At 47.3% G+C, this 15,768-nt stretch overlaps 1 protein-coding gene across 2 annotated transcripts in view; it reads right to left on the bottom strand.

Annotated features, from left to right (window-relative positions):
* The window catches only part of MAPK4 (mitogen-activated protein kinase 4), a 102,294-nt gene extending 86,863 nt beyond the window's left edge, over positions 1-15,431 (bottom strand). The window contains exon 1 of one of the 2 annotated variants that reach the window (XM_044292648.1): positions 15,121-15,431. Coding sequence is in view for 1 of the 2 variants with exons in the window: in XM_044292650.1 (XP_044148585.1) it covers positions 15,121-15,123 (3 nt within the window). In the remaining variant the exon portion in view is untranslated. The remainder of the gene's footprint in view (positions 1-15,120) is intronic. The other variant, XM_044292650.1, reaches the window with a different exon arrangement.
* Positions 15,432-15,768: the final 337 nt, after the last annotated feature.

Below are 15,768 nucleotides of genomic sequence, written 5' to 3'. Positions count from 1 at the left end.
TAAGGAACAAAAGGGAGACCCCTGCATAAGACCTGGCACTCTCCCTGTCTGCTCAGCCTATGCGAAAATCCCAATGGTGGATGATCGCATATCCACGTACCTCGACTATATACCACCTGAACACCCTACAATAGTGAGGGGACACGACCACCGGCTCCCTACACTAGACACGGAGGGAGTCAGGGTCACCTTGGATCCAGCAAACAGAAAATCACAAATATATGTACAGCACTTATCTTGTAGAAGGCTGGAAAATAGGATCAGCATGCACACACAATCCAGGAAGTTGTATAAGCCGCACACTAATGCATTATGGGGAGAAATTTAAAGGGATGCAATCAGTCCAACTACATGACAGCTGAGAGAGGCTAACGAGATGAGGAACTGAAATTCAAAACAAAGAAAACTCAAGGAGGAGGTTCTGAAAGGCTTCTGTCAGAGCTTCTCAGCTGTCTGGTTGTGACAGTACCCCTCCCTCTACGAGTGGACTCCGGACACTCAGAGCCCACCTTCTCAGGATGGGACCTATGGAAAGCCCTGATGAGACGAGTGGCCTTAATGTCCGTCACTGGGACCCACATCATCTCCTCAGGACCATAACCCTCCCAATGAACGAGGTACTGGAGAGAACCGCGGACAAGACGAGAATCCACAATCCTAGAGACCTGAAATTCAAGATTCCCATCAACCATAATCGGAGGAGGAGGCAAAGGCGAGGGTACAATGGGTTGAACATAAGGTTTCAATAAGGACTTATGAAAAACATTATGGATCTTCCAAGTCTGAGGAAGATCAAGACGGTAGGCAACAGGATTGATGACAGACAGGATTTTGTAAGGCCCAATAAACCTAGGACCCAACTTCCAGGAGGGAACCTTCAATTTGATATTCTTGGTAGACAACCACACCAGATCACCAACATTCAGGTCTGGACCAGGCACACGTCTCTTATCTGCCACACGCTTATATCTCTCACTCATGCTCTTTAGATTATCCTGAATCTTTTGCCAAATAGAAGACAAAGACGAGGAGAATCTGTCCTCATCAGGTAAACCAGAAGAACCCTCTCCTGAGAAAGTCCCAAACTGCGGATGAAACCCATATGCACCAAAAAATGGTGACTTATCAGAGGACTCCTGACGACGGTTATTTAAAGCAAACTCAGCAAGGGACAAAAAAGAACACCAATCCTCCTGATTCTCCGCCACAAAACAGCGCAGATATGTCTCCAGATTCTGATTGACGCGCTCTGTCTGGCCATTCGACTGCGGGTGGAAAGCAGAAGAGAATGACAACCGAACCCCCAAGCGAGAACAGAAAGCCTTCCAGAATCTGGAAACAAACTGCGTGCCCCTATCAGAGACTATGTCTGAAGGAATACCATGCAATTTGACAATGTGATCAATAAATGCCTGCGCCAGCGTCTTAGCATTGGGCAAACCAGGAAAAGGGATGAAATGCACCATTTTGCTAAAACGGTCCACCACCACCAGAATCACAGTCTTCCCCGAGGAACGAGGCAGGTCCGTTATGAAGTCCATGGACAGATGTGTCCAAGGACGGGAAGGAATGGGTAAGGGAAGGAGAGGACCTGATGGCCGTGAATGAGGGACTTTGGCACGAGCGCAAGTCTCGCAGGCTGCCACAAAACCCTCAACCGACTTACGAAGCGCAGGCCACCAGAATCTCCGAGCGATGAGATCCACTGTGGCTCTTGCCCCCGGGTGCCCAGCAAGGACCGTATTGTGGTGTCTTAAAGCGAGAGGCACAAACAACCTCCCAGGAGGACAAAGATCAGGAGCCTCTGACTAGGCTGCCTGCACCTCTGCCTCCAATTCAGGAAAAAGAGCAGAGACCACCACACCTTCAGCCAAAATGGGACCCGGGTCTTCAAAATTCCCACCTCCCGGAAAACAACGTGACAGGGCATCTGCCTTCACATTCTTAACCCCAGGGCGGAACGTGACAACAAAATTAAACCTTGAAAAGAACAAAGACCATCTGGCCTGTCTCGGGTTCAGACGCTTGGCTGACTCCAAGTAGGCCAGATTTTTATGGTCAGTAAACACGGTAATAGGGTGTCTGGCTCCCTCCAGCCAATGGCGCCATTCCTCAAAAGCCAACTTGATGGCCAACAATTCCCTATCTCCCACATCGTAATTTCTCTCTGCGGAGGAGAGTTTCTTCGAGAAAAAGGCACACGGTCGCCATTTGGCAGGAGAGGAACCCTGAGACAAGACCGCACCCACACCCACCTCAGAAGCATCAACCTCAACTATGAAGGGTAGAGAAATATCAGGTTGTACGAAGATGGGAGCGGAAGCAAAACTCTCCTTGATATTAGAAAAGGCCTTACGCTCCTCTACCGACCAGGAAGAAAAATCTACCCCCTTTCTGGTCATGTCAGTGAGTGGTTTAACAATAGAGGAATAATTCAAAATAAACTTCCTGTAATAATTGGCAAAGCCCAAAAAACGCATCAGCGCCTTCTGATTCTCAGGAAGCTCCCACTCAAGCACAGGGCGGACCTTCTCGGGGTCCATGCGAAAACCAGAAGCGGAGAGAAGAAACCCCAGAAATTTCTGGAACCGCAAACACACATTTTTCCAGTTTCGCGTATAATTTATTCTCCCGCAGGATGAGCAAGACCTGACGTAAATGTTCCTTATGAGTTTTGAAATCAGGAGAAAAAAATCTAAATGTCATCCAAATACACTAATAAAATGATTAAATGATAAAAAATGCTGTTCACGAAATGCTGAAAAACGTCTGGAGCATTTATCAAACCAAAAGGCATAACCAAATTCTCAAAATGGCCCTCAGGGGTATTGAAGGCCGTCTTCCATTCGTCTCCTTCTCTGACCCTGACCCTGACCAGGTTGTATGCCCCTCTTAGATCTAATTTGGAAAAGACTTTAGCCCCAACAACCTGGTTAAACAGGTCCGGGATCAGAGGAAGCGGATAAGGGTCACGAATAGTGATACTGTTCAGCTCCCTGAAATCCAGACAAGGTCTTAAAGAACCATCTTTTTTCTTAACAAAGAAAAAAACAGCGGCAACAGGTGACTTCGAGGGTCGTATGTGTCCTTTTGGCCTCATGCACACGACCGTTGTGTGCATCCGTGGCCGTTGTGCCGTTTTTTTTCGCGGACCCATTGACTTTTAATGGGTCCGTGGAAAAATCGGAAAATGCACCGTTTTGCAGCCGAGGCCGTGATCCGTGAATCCTGTCCGTCAAAAAAATATGACCTGTCCTATTTTTTTGACGGACAACGGTTCACGGACCCATTCAAGTCAATGGGTCCGTGAAAGAACACGGATGCACACAAGATCGGCATCCGTGTCCGTGATCCGTGGCCGTAGGTTGCTTTCATACAGACGGATCCGAAGATCCGTCTGCATAAAAGCTTTTTCAGATCTAAGTTTTCACTTCGTGAAAACTCATATCCGACAGTATATTCTAACACAGAGGCGTTCCCATGGTGATGGGGACGCTTCTAGTTAGAATACACTACAAACTGTGTACAATACTGCCCCCTGCTGCCTGGCAGCACCCGATCTCTTACAGGGGGCCGTGATCAGCACAATTAACCCCTTCGGGTGCGGCACCTGAAGGGGTTAATTGTACTATCATATCCCCCTGTAAGAGATCAGGGCTGCCAGGCAGCAGGGGGCAGACCCCCCCCCCTCCCCAGTTTGAATATCATTGGTGGCGAGTGCGGCCCCCCACCCTCCCTCCCGCTATTGTAATAATAGCTTGGTGGCCAGTGTGCGGCCCCCCGGCCCCCCCCTTCCTCCCTCTATTGTAATAAATCGTTGGTGGCACAGTGTGCGCCCCCCATCGGGACCCCCCTTCCTCCCTCTATTGTAATAAATCGTTGGTGGCACAGTGTGCACCCCCCATCGGGCCCCCCCTTCCTCCCTCTATTGTAATAAATCGTTGGTGGCACAGTGTGCGCCCCCCAACGGCCCCCCCTTCCTCCCTCTATTGTAATAAATCGTTGGTGGCACAGTGTGCGCCCCCCATCGGCCCCCCCTTCCTCCCTCTATTGTAATAAATCGTTGGTGTCACAGTGTGCGCCCCCCATCGGCCCCCCTCCCTATATAGCATTACCAACATTGGTGGCCAGTGTGCGGCCTCCCATCTCCCCCCCCCCCCCCCCCGATCATTGGTGGCAGCGGAGTTCCGATCGGAGTCCCAGTTTAATCGCTGGGGCTCCGATCGGTAACCATGGCAACAGGACGCTACTGCAGTCCTGGTTGCCATGGTTACTTAGCAATAGTACAATAGTAGAAGATTCATAGTTACCTGCTGGCTGCTGCAATGTTCGTGTCCGGCCGGGAGCTCCATCTACTGGTAAGTGACAGGTCTGTGCGGCGCATTGCTAAACTCTCCAGTAGGAGGAGCTCCCGGCCGGTCACAGACATCGCAGCAGCCAGCAGGTAAGTATGAATCTTCTACTATTGTACTATTGCTAAGTAACCATGGCAACCAGGGCTGCAGTAGCTTCCTGGTTGCCATGGTTACCGATCGGAGCCCCAGCGATTAAACTGGGACTCCGATCAGAACTATGCTGCCACCAATGATCGGGGGGGGGGGGGGGAGATGGGAGGCCGCACACTGGCCACCAATGTTGTTACTGCTATAGAGGGAAGGGGGGGGCGATGGGGGGTGCACACTGTGCCACCAACGATTTATTACAATAGAGGGAGGGAGGGGGGGGCCGATGGGGGGCGCACACTGTGCCACCAACGATTTATTACAATAGAGGGAGGGAGGGGGGGACCGCACTGGCCACCAATGATATTCAAACTGGGGAGGGGGGTCTGCCCCCTGCTGCCTGGCAGCCCTGATCTCTTACAGGGGGATATGATAGTACAATTAACCCCTTCAGGTGCGGCACCTGAGGAGTTAATTGTGCTGATCACAGCCCCCTGTAAGAGATCGGGTGCTGCCAGGCAGCAGGGGGCAGTCATGTACACAGTTTGTAGTATATTCTAACTAGAAGTGTCCCCATCACCATGGGAACGCCTCTGTGTTAGAATATACTGTCGGAAATGAGTTTTCACGATGTAACTCATATCCGACAGTATATTCTAACATAGAGGCGTTCCTATGGTGATGGGGACGCTTGAAGTTAAAATATACCATCGGATTGGAGAAAACTCTGATCCGATGGTATAAAAGGGACTCCAGACTTTACACTGAAAGTCAATGGGGACGGATCCGTTTGAAATGGCACCATATTGTGTCAACATCAAACGGATCCGTCCCCATTGACTTGCATTGTGATTCAGGATGGATCCGTTTGGCTCCGCACGGCCAGGCGGACACCAAAACGACTTTTTTTTCATGTCCGTGGATCCTCCAAAAATCAAGGAAGACCCACGGACGAAAAAACGGTCACGGATCACGGACCTACGGACCCCGTTTTTGCGGACTGTCAAAAAATACTGTCGTGTGCATGAGGCCTTTCTCAGACTCTCCGAGATATAAGCACGCATAGCGACTCTTTCAGGTTGGGAAAGATTGTATAAACGAGATTTAGGCAGCTTGGCGCCTGGGATGAGATTAATAGGGCAATCGTACTCCCTGTGCGGGGGCAAATCCTGAACTCCACTCTCAGAGAAGACATCCGAAAATTCAGAGAGAAAAGGTGGTACAGTCTTAATAGAAACCTCAGAAACAGATGTCGTGAGGCAATTCTCTCTGCAAAAGTCACTCCAACCATTTATTTGCCTCGCTTGCCAATCAATGGTGGGGTTATGTTTAGTGAGCCAGGGTAGCCCCAACACTAGAGGAGTAGGCAATCCGCTAAGGACGAAACATGACACATCCTCAACATGAGCATCACTCACAATTAAACGAATATTGTGAACTATGCCCTTTAATGATTTCTGAGAAAGTGGAGCGGAATCAATAGCAAAAACAGGAATATCCTTTCCCAAAGTGCACACCTGGAAACCATGAGTTATCGCAAAATGATTATCAATGAGATTGACAGCTGCTCCACTATCTACAAAAATCTCACAAAAAATTGTCTTGCTCTCTAGCGCCACCCTGGCAGGCAGGACAAAACGGGAACTACAAGCAAACGGAAAACCTTGAATTTCCGCCTCAACCCTGCCAATAGTAACAGATGGAACATTTTTAAAAGATTTTTTCCTTTTTGTTTCTTTATTACTCCCAGAAAACTGCCTGAATCTCCTAGAGGGACAAACATTTGCCAAATGATTTATACCTCCACAACAAAAACAAACCTTCCCATGCAGGCTGAATCTTCTATTGTCAGAGGCAATCAACCCCAGCTGCATGGGCTCCTGCTCAGAAGGGGCTGACAGCGACTGAGACTCCTGCGCATAGAATGAGACCGCTGCACTGTCCTGGGACTGAGTATGACAGGAAGGAGAGATCTCTCCTCTCTCTCTAAGACGCCTGTCAATACGAATGGCCTGAGACATAGCACAGTCCAAGGAGATAGGCCTCTCATGAAAAGGCAAATGCATCTTTCAATCCCTCTGAAAGACCATGGCAAAATTGACTTCGGAGTGCAGCATCATTCCAACCAGTATCAGCTGCCCATCTCCGAAATTCTGAGCAGTATATCTCTGCGGATTGTTTACCCTGGCATAACAGACGTAGTCTAGACTCAGCCAGAGCAATACGATCCGGATCATCATATATCTGACCCAGGGCTAAAAAGAATTCATCCACTGAACGGAGGGGCCATGCCCCCACCGGCAGCGAAAAGGCCCACGACTGAGCGTTTCCCCTGAGCAGCGATATAATGATCCCCACCCTCCGTTCCTCATCACCAGAGGAATGGGGAAGAAGGCGAAAATGGAGTTTGCAAGCCTCTCTGAAACGCACAAAATTCTCACTACCCCCGGAGAACGTATCCGGGAGCGAGATCTTAGGCTCAGAACAAGCTCCATGAAAGCAAGCTGAACCGGTCACTAGAAACTGAGAAAGAGTCTTACGGAGATCAGCTACCTCCAATGAAAGACCCTGGAAACGTTCAGTCAAAAGTGAAACCGGATCCATGCTTGAGACGGTTTTGGCGGCTTATAATGTCACGGGTGTACAGGAAACAAGACAATGCAAAATGAATGTATGACTCACTGGATCCAAAACTAAGGAACAAAGGAGACCCCTGCATCAGACCTTGCTCTCTCCCTGTCTGCTCAGCCTATGCGAAAATCCCAATGGTGGATGATCGCATATCCACGTACCTCGACTATATACCACCTGAACACCCTACAATAGTGAGGGGACACGACCACCGGCTCCCTACACTAGACACGGAGGGAGTCAGGGTCACCTGGGATCCAGCAAACAGAAAATCACAAATAAATGTACAGCACTTATCTTGTAGAAGGCTGGAAAATAGGATCAGCATGCACACACACTCCAGGAAGTTGTATAAGCCGCACACTAATGCATTATGGGGAGGAATTTAAAGGGATGCAATCAGTCCAACTACATGACAGCTGAGAGAGGCTAACGAGATGAGGAACTGAAATTCAAAACAAAGAATACTCAAGGAGGAGGTTCTGAAAGGCTTCTGTCAGAGCTTCTCAGCTGTCTGGTTGTGACAGGTTCAGGACAATGAGGGGGTTGAAAATATCCTGATGGTCTAGAGCAGCGGAGGGATCAACGGTAGAGTTCGTAGCAAAGGTTTATATGTACAAATTACTTAATTTCCTAGGGGATGAGTCCTTGGCAACCCTGGCATCTACCGCGGCCCTGCTCTGAGCACGGCACCTCTAGGGAAGGGGGCGGCAAGCGCCTTCCACCCCCAGCCATGTCTGTGGAGCCACGCACGTGCAGGAGCCTCAACAGAACCCCGCTCTTAGCATGGCACTTCCAGGGAAGGAGAGTGGCAGGCTTGTGCCCATCGCGTCCGCGCTTGTGGAGTCGCGGCCTGACAAGAGCCTCATGCACCGCCGCTCAGGGGTGGGGAGCAGTGATTGAGAGCACCGCTCTTAGCGCGGCACCTCCGGGGAAGGGAACGGCAGGCTCGCGTCCACCGCGACCGGGCAGAAGCCTCAACCGAGCCAAGCTGTTAGAGAAGCAGGCTTGCGTCCACCTAGGCAATTACCCAGTTTGTCCCCACTGTGACCCATCCCTATATTGTGGTATTATATTATATAGTACTGTTCAGAAAAGGTGCCAGGATCAGCCCCTGCCAGTCCAAGGAGCTCACAATCTAATATCTAAGAAGCCATTTAAGATAGCAGTATGTTCTTGGGCTGTGGGATGAAATCAGTGACCCTGAAGCAAACAATTAGTCTTGCGTCAAGTGCAAAAAAAAAAAAACATGCACTATTTGTCACACAGACACAACAGCTAGATGAAGATAAATATGTTGTGGGAGACGCGGGAGAGTCACACCGACGGGTGATACATATACACTGCCTGCCCCAAAAAAAAAAGTCGCCACCTGGATTTAACTAAGCAAATAGTTATGAGCCTCCTACTGGATAATTACTGCATGGGCGATTATCTTTCAGCTGGCAACAAGTTATTTAACCCCGACTGGTGCAATGAGTTGCTTCTCATTTCTTAAACAACCATGTCGAAAGACACATCTCGTGGTCATGCATCAAGCAGAGAAAACATCTAAGGAGATTGCAGAAACTACTAAAATTGGGTTAAGAACTGTCCAACGCATTATTAAAAACTGGAAGGATAGTGGGGACCCATCGTATTCGAGGAAGAAATGTGGCGGGAAGAATAAATCATGAATGATTGTGATCGGCGATCACTTAAACGTTTGGTGAAATCAAATCGAAGAAAAACACCAGTAGAACTCAGGGCTATGTTTATTAGTGAAAGTAAGAGCATTTCCACACGCACAATGCGAAGGGAACTCAAGGGATTGGGACTGAACAGCTGTGTAGAAAACCACTAATCAGTGAGGCAAACCAGAAAAAAGGCTTTAATTTGCTAGGGAGCCTAAAGATTGGACTCTGGAGCAATGGAAGAAGGTGATGTGGTCTGATGAGTCCAGATTTACCCTGTTCCAGAGTGATGGGCGCATCAGGGTAAGAAGACAGGCAGATGAAGTGATGCCCCCATCATGCCTAGTGCCTACTGTACCAGCCTGTGGGGGCAGTGCTATGATCTGGGGTTGCTGCAGTTGGTCAAGTCTAGGTTCAGCAGCAGTATGTGCTCCAAGAATGAGGTCAGCGACTACCTGAACATACTGAATGACCAGGTTATTCCATCCATGGATTTCTTCTTCCCTGATGGCACGGCCATATTCCAAGATGACAATGCCAGGATTTATCAGATTCAAATTGTGTAAGAGTGGTTCAGGGAGCAGGAGACATCATTGTCACACATGGATTGGCCACCACAGAGTCCAGTTAACCCCATTGAGAATCTTTGGGATGTACTGGAGAAGGCTTTGCTCAGCGGTCAGACTCTACCATCATCAATGCAAGATCTTGGTGAAAAATTATTGCAACACTGGATGGAAATAAATCTTGTGACATTGCAGAAGCTTATCGAAACAATGCCACAACGAATGTGTGCCGTATCCGTAATCAAAGCTAAAGGCTTTTTTTTGGGTGGCGACTTTTTTTGGGGGACGGGCAGTGTATTTGCACTCAGTCTATTTGTTTCAGCCTAGTAAATGCAAGACTACAGATACAGTTTTATATAAAATGGGTATTCTGCTATGCAATGGTCAAATAATACCACCATACGGTGTCCAAATAATAGGCTGGGAATTAAATAATACTCACTGGCTCAATCCACCACCGTTTCAGAGCTGTCGGTGGTCCATGTTTCGAAGTGCCAGCCAATCACCAGCCTCAGAGGTCACATGAGGTCGTCTGGTTCATCGTCGCTGTAGCAAGAACGGTGCTGCCGAAATGACATGACCCACCACTGCAGGTGACCTCTGAGGCCACTCATTCGCTGCAGTGGTCACATGGAGTAGTAATCGGGCACCTCATTGCTGTAGCAGCACAAACACAGACCACCGGGTGCCCTGGAGCAACAGAGCTGGAACAGCAGAGAATTGATCAGATCCATAAGGGTTCTTCTTTTATTTTAAAACACTCCTGGACTTTGCCAAAATTTTTGGGGTCCCAGAAAACTCCTTAAAATGTGAAGTTCTTGGTGGTCTAAGGAAGTGATGGGGTTCACTGTAAAGCCCCTAGTGGTGCAGGACAGTGAAGGGGTTGTAAATATCCTGGTGGTCTAGAGCAGAGGAGGAATTAATGGTAGAGTTCCTGATAAAGGTTTATATGTAGAAATTACTTGGGGTCCCCTTAGAACATGTGGGCCCTGGGCAATTAACCAGTTTGTCACCATCTCAACCCTTCCCTATATCAAAGTATTATAACATATTCTATAGCATTGTTCATAACAGGTGCCAGAACCAGTTCCTTTCAGTCCAAGGAGCTTACAATCTAATATCTCAGAAGCCCACTATCGCCAATTTCATAGGAAGCCATTTAAGCTACTAGAATGTTCTTGGGCTGTGGGAAGAGATCAGGGACCCTGAAGCAAACCGTGCAAAAATGGGGACAATCTACATGAGGATGTGGTCCCAGGTCAGATCGGAACCCAGCACGCTGATCTCAAATGTGAAAATGTTTTCTTCCGAGACAGAAACCTATCACTGTATAGGAGCCGCTGGCTATGATAATGTATTCTGAGTGGGGAGGAGGCGTCCATTACTCAGGGCCAACATTACTCCTACTAACTAAAACACCAACCTGCTTCTCCCACCTGATAATAACATACAATAAAAGACCAAAACACATCTCTACCCAGTCAGATGGACCTCCAACTGGTAAACGTCAGGTCATCTTCAATAAAGCCGGTCTACATTGTGAAAACACCAACAAACAGCATCTCGTATCTCAGCTTCTTAGTATCCTGTGAGTGAAACATGGCAGAAGGCGGCTATTTGGGTTATCTGAAGTCACATCTTAATTTTATAGGATTTAAGAGAGCACATTTAAAAGAAGAAAAACTACCACAAGAGGACACAGTTTTAAATTAGAGGGGCAAAGGTTTAAAAGTAATATAAGGAAGTATTACTTTACTGAGAGGGTAGTGGATGCATGGAATAGCCTTCCTGCAGAAGTGGTAGCTGCAAATACAGTGAAGGAGTTTAAGCATGCATGGGATAGGCATAAGGCCATCCTTCATATAAGATAGGGCCGGGGCTATTCATAGGATTCAGATATATTGGGCAGACTAGATGGGCCAAATGGTTCTTATTTGCAGACACATTCTATGTTTCTATGTTTCTATGTTTCTAAGTGGAGTTTGAATTTGAAGAGATTTTCTCATACTCAGATAGATCAATAGGTATTTTATAGTGATAGATAGATACAAAGAGGAGTATACTAGCATCTAGAGGAATGACATACAAACACCCCAGAAGCTGACAGTATACCAGAGGCTGCAGAGGGAGTACAAACTGGCCCCATATCTGGAGAAACTCCCCAATCCAAGAGACCGACAGATACTGAGCCGGTACAGACTGAGCGCCCACAGCCTGCTCATTGAATCCGGACGTCACCGACAGAGGTACGTGCCCAGGGAGAGCAGACTGTGCCAGCAGTGCGAGCAGGAGGCCGTGGAGGATGAGGCTCATTTCCTGCTGCGGTGCCCCAAATACTCAGCAGTGAGGGAGACTCACCTCAGGAGACTGTCTGATCTCTGCCCAGACTTCACCTCCATGGAGGAGGAGGAGAGACTCTCCATACTGCTGGGGGAAGAGGAGAACACAGCGGCCACAGCAGCACAATATATTACTGCCTGCCATAGACTGAGAGGAGCCTGATATACCATGGACTCCTATACCCCCACCCTGTATATGTCCCCATCCCCCAACCTTACCCAATTTTTTCCCAACCACTTTGGCAATGCTAAAATGTATTTAGTCCTGCCAATAAAGCTAATTTGATTTGATTTGATATGAGATAGATAGATAGATAGATAGATATGAGATAGATATGAGATAGATAGATAGATAGATAGATAGATATGAGATAGATATGAGATAGATAGGAGATAGATAGATAGATATGAGATAGATAGATATGAGATAGATAGATAGATAGATAGATAGATATGAGATAGATAGATATGAGATAGATAGATAGATAGATAGATAGATAGATAGATAGATATGAGATAGATATGAGATAGATAGATAGATAGATAGATAGATAGATAGATAGATAATAGATAGATAGATATGAGATAGATAGATAGATAGATAGATATGAGATAGATAATAGATAGATAGATAGATAGATAGATAGATAGATATGAGATAGATAATAGATAGATATGAGATAGATAGATAAACACAAGGAAATGATAACTATATTTAATGTATTTAGTAGAGATCTCACTTATCACACATTACTAGTTTTCCCACAATGCAGTAAAGCACCACTGCCCCCCATAATCACTGTGGGAACCCTGAGCGTCCATTCCTTGTCGGTGCCCCTTTAATGTGGCATCAGATGGGTCAAGTAGGAGGCAGTTTTCTGCCCTGCATCACAGAAGAGGTCCGCTGGGTCCTTTTTTACCTCCAATGTCTTCCGCCTCCTAGAGCGGCTGATAGATTATTCTCCTGTTCAGCCGCCTCTCTGGGTCACATACACAATCAATTGCTGTGATCACAGCTATATCAGAAAGTGACATTCCTATTACCAGCAGCCCGGGGAGGAGGACAGTAATACATTTTTCACAAGTGAAGAATAAAAAATAACTATATAGCAAAAACAATCAAAGAAAAAAGCTAAAATATAATGTAAGAAACCGGAGGTGTATGAGGCCGGGATACAGCGCAGTATGACGGCAATGGAAAGCTGACCCGAAAGTCTATCTTAACACCATTTTTTCTTTCTGATACAGAGTTCCAAATATCCAGCATGGACAGAGAGTTAAATGACAAGACTCCTGTTTCCTGCAGCCACCACTAGGGGGAGCACACCGCATACTGTTCATGCATTGCACTCAATAATAGCACAGTATACAAGAAGGAGGTCTATGAAGCACAGGGAGGCAGTGTACTTTATAGGACGGTATTACATGTACAAAATTGGCACCGCTTTATTTGCTCACTCCGGGTGTTTTACAATGTCTCTTGCAGTTCATATATGAATTAAAGGGTTTTTCCTGGAATGATATATTGATGAGCTATTCTCAGGATATCAGATCAGTAGCGGTCCGACCCCTAAACCCCCACTGATCAGCTGTTTGAAGGGGCTGCAACGCTCGGAGATGCGATGCAGTCTCTTCGTAGTATACAAGGCACAGCGCCATCCATTTTATAGTGGCTATGCTTGGTATTGCAGCTCAGTCCTATGCATTTTAATGAGTTGTAGGACAGCCACGTGACTGATGGACGTGACATTACAGGCTAAAGAAGAGGCCACAGCACTCACCCGGAGTCGGATCCTCACTGATCTTAGGATAAGTCCTGGAAAACCCCTTTAAGGGGGATCACCACTTTGAAGGACCTCAGCTTTGCTCTAGCCTCTCACAATAGGCCCGATTCAAGAGTTGCAATTATGGCTACTTTCACACTAGCGGCACGGACCTCCGGCAGGCTTTTCCGTTGGGTGAACAGCCTGTCGGATCCGTCCTGCCGCTAGTGACCGTGAGTCCCCGGACTGCCGCTCCGTCCCCATTGACTATAATCGTGGCGGGGCGGAGTCCCGGCGGAGGCACAGCGAGAGGCTTCCGGAATAAAACTACGACATGTCCGACATTTATTCCGGCAGCCTCTCGCCGTGCGCTGCCGTAACACCGCCCCGCCCCCATTATAGTCAATGGGGACGGAGCGGCAGTCCGGGGGCCCACGGTCACTAGCGGCAGGACGGATCCGACAGGATGTTCACCCAACGGAGGTCCGAGCCGCTAGTGTGAAAGTAGCCTTAGACAGACAATATGAATGTGGTCTAGAGACAGAAACCACAGAGAACCCCATAGTGACATAGATAGATAATAGATAGATAGTGAGATAGATAGATAATAGATAGATAGATAGATATGAGATAGATAGATAGATAGATAGATAGATATGACATAGATAGATATGAGATAGATAGGCTATATATCCATATTAACAGTATTCTAGATAATCGGACATTTACAAAAAAATATATTAAACTCAATTTTAAGTTTTTAAAACTTTTACGGAAAAAAAAAACCCAAATACCTGCCATCACAGTCTGCTGCTGTCACTTACAGTTTCTTGCTGTCTCCTCTTTGCTCAGCGTTCGGTCTTCTGACCCTCCTCATTATATTTCAGCTCTGTGCGCCGTTTCCTCAGCCTCTCTGGATTACCGGATGCCGGATTAAAGCCATTTCCCTGTACAGACATTCTAATCCTCTATAAAACACTGCAGGGTCGGGTGAACCCCAGGAGCTGGCACTCTATGACAGCCCCTCCATGCAGTGTCCTGTAGACCAGTGGTATATAATGTATATCTCCCTGCGGCGTTCAGGGCATGCTGTGAGTTGTAGTTCTACACCACTGGCGTACAGTAATCCCACGTGTTTCTGAATTGTCAGCTTCTGATTCGCGCGCACACCAGCCGTACAATGAATGGACTTCCGCGACAAATGACAAGTGAGTCACCAGCAGATACAAGAGAGGGACAAGTCTGTGAATGAATGGGGGGCGAAGGGGGGGACCGTACGGTACACGCAGCCAGGGGCTCCTGGACAACTACAGCTCTCAGCATGCTGTCTGCCAGCGGCAACCTGAGACTTGTAGTTCCATGAGACCTAGGATACAATGTAACACAGCATCTATAATACCGCACTGTGTGAACATTGTAACCACAGGCGAAGAACAGTTACCGTATAATGAGCTATACATCACTACACGCCCTGTATACGCTATATACCGTCAGCCTCCAGTGCAATGCATCACAAGGGGCAGGAAAGGGTTACACGGCAGGTGAACAATGCTATCTCTACACAGGCACCTGAATATCCCCATGGACAGGGCAGTAACCGCAGCTGGTCCTGCTGTGCAGAGCATCTCTATTCTTCTTTGTGTATCAGCAGATGATTGCACTGGAGGGCAGTGAATGGCTGCAGAGCATCCTCACCAAGCACTTACCATGGTGCTGCTGATAGAGCCAGCTCCAGGCTGCTCCCTCCTCTTCCTCCATGCTTTGTCCTCTAGGCAGTGGCAGCAGCAGCCATACAATGCCTCCTGCTTCTCCCCAGCCCTGATCCTGCAGCCAGGTCCTGATCAGCTGCTCAGTGCTCTCCCAGGACACCCACTGGAGTCAGCCTCCCTGCCGGTGTCATCGCTGGGACGTCCACCAGGGGGAGCGCCAGCGCGGTGACATCACAGCTCCCCGTCAATCCCTGGGCGGGCACCTGCTCTGTACCACCTGCACCTGGGAGCCCAGAGCAGAGATGCCAGTCTGATGACGGGACGCCACATCATGGCAGGTGCAGCCAATACTGCCCACATGCAAGGCTGTAATGTATTTGTATCTAGAGTGTTTAATAGAGAGCAACTGTCAATTTATTATCATTATTTATATCATTTATTATTATTTGGTTATAAAAATGTTTTATAATTATTATTACTACAAATATTACAATTATTATTTATAGAAGGTATTAATAATATTGTTATGTATATTTTTTATAATAATTATTATTACTGCTACTACTATTATTACAATTATTATTTATATAATGTATTAGTATTATTATTGTTGTTTTTTTATTTAAAGAATGTATTTTTATGGTT

This window comes from Bufo gargarizans, chromosome 1 (genome assembly GCF_014858855.1).
Source record: "Bufo gargarizans isolate SCDJY-AF-19 chromosome 1, ASM1485885v1, whole genome shotgun sequence".
In the NCBI taxonomy this organism is placed as follows: Eukaryota; Metazoa; Chordata; class Amphibia; order Anura; family Bufonidae; genus Bufo; species Bufo gargarizans.
This window is presented reverse-complemented; position numbering and strand designations above follow the sequence as displayed.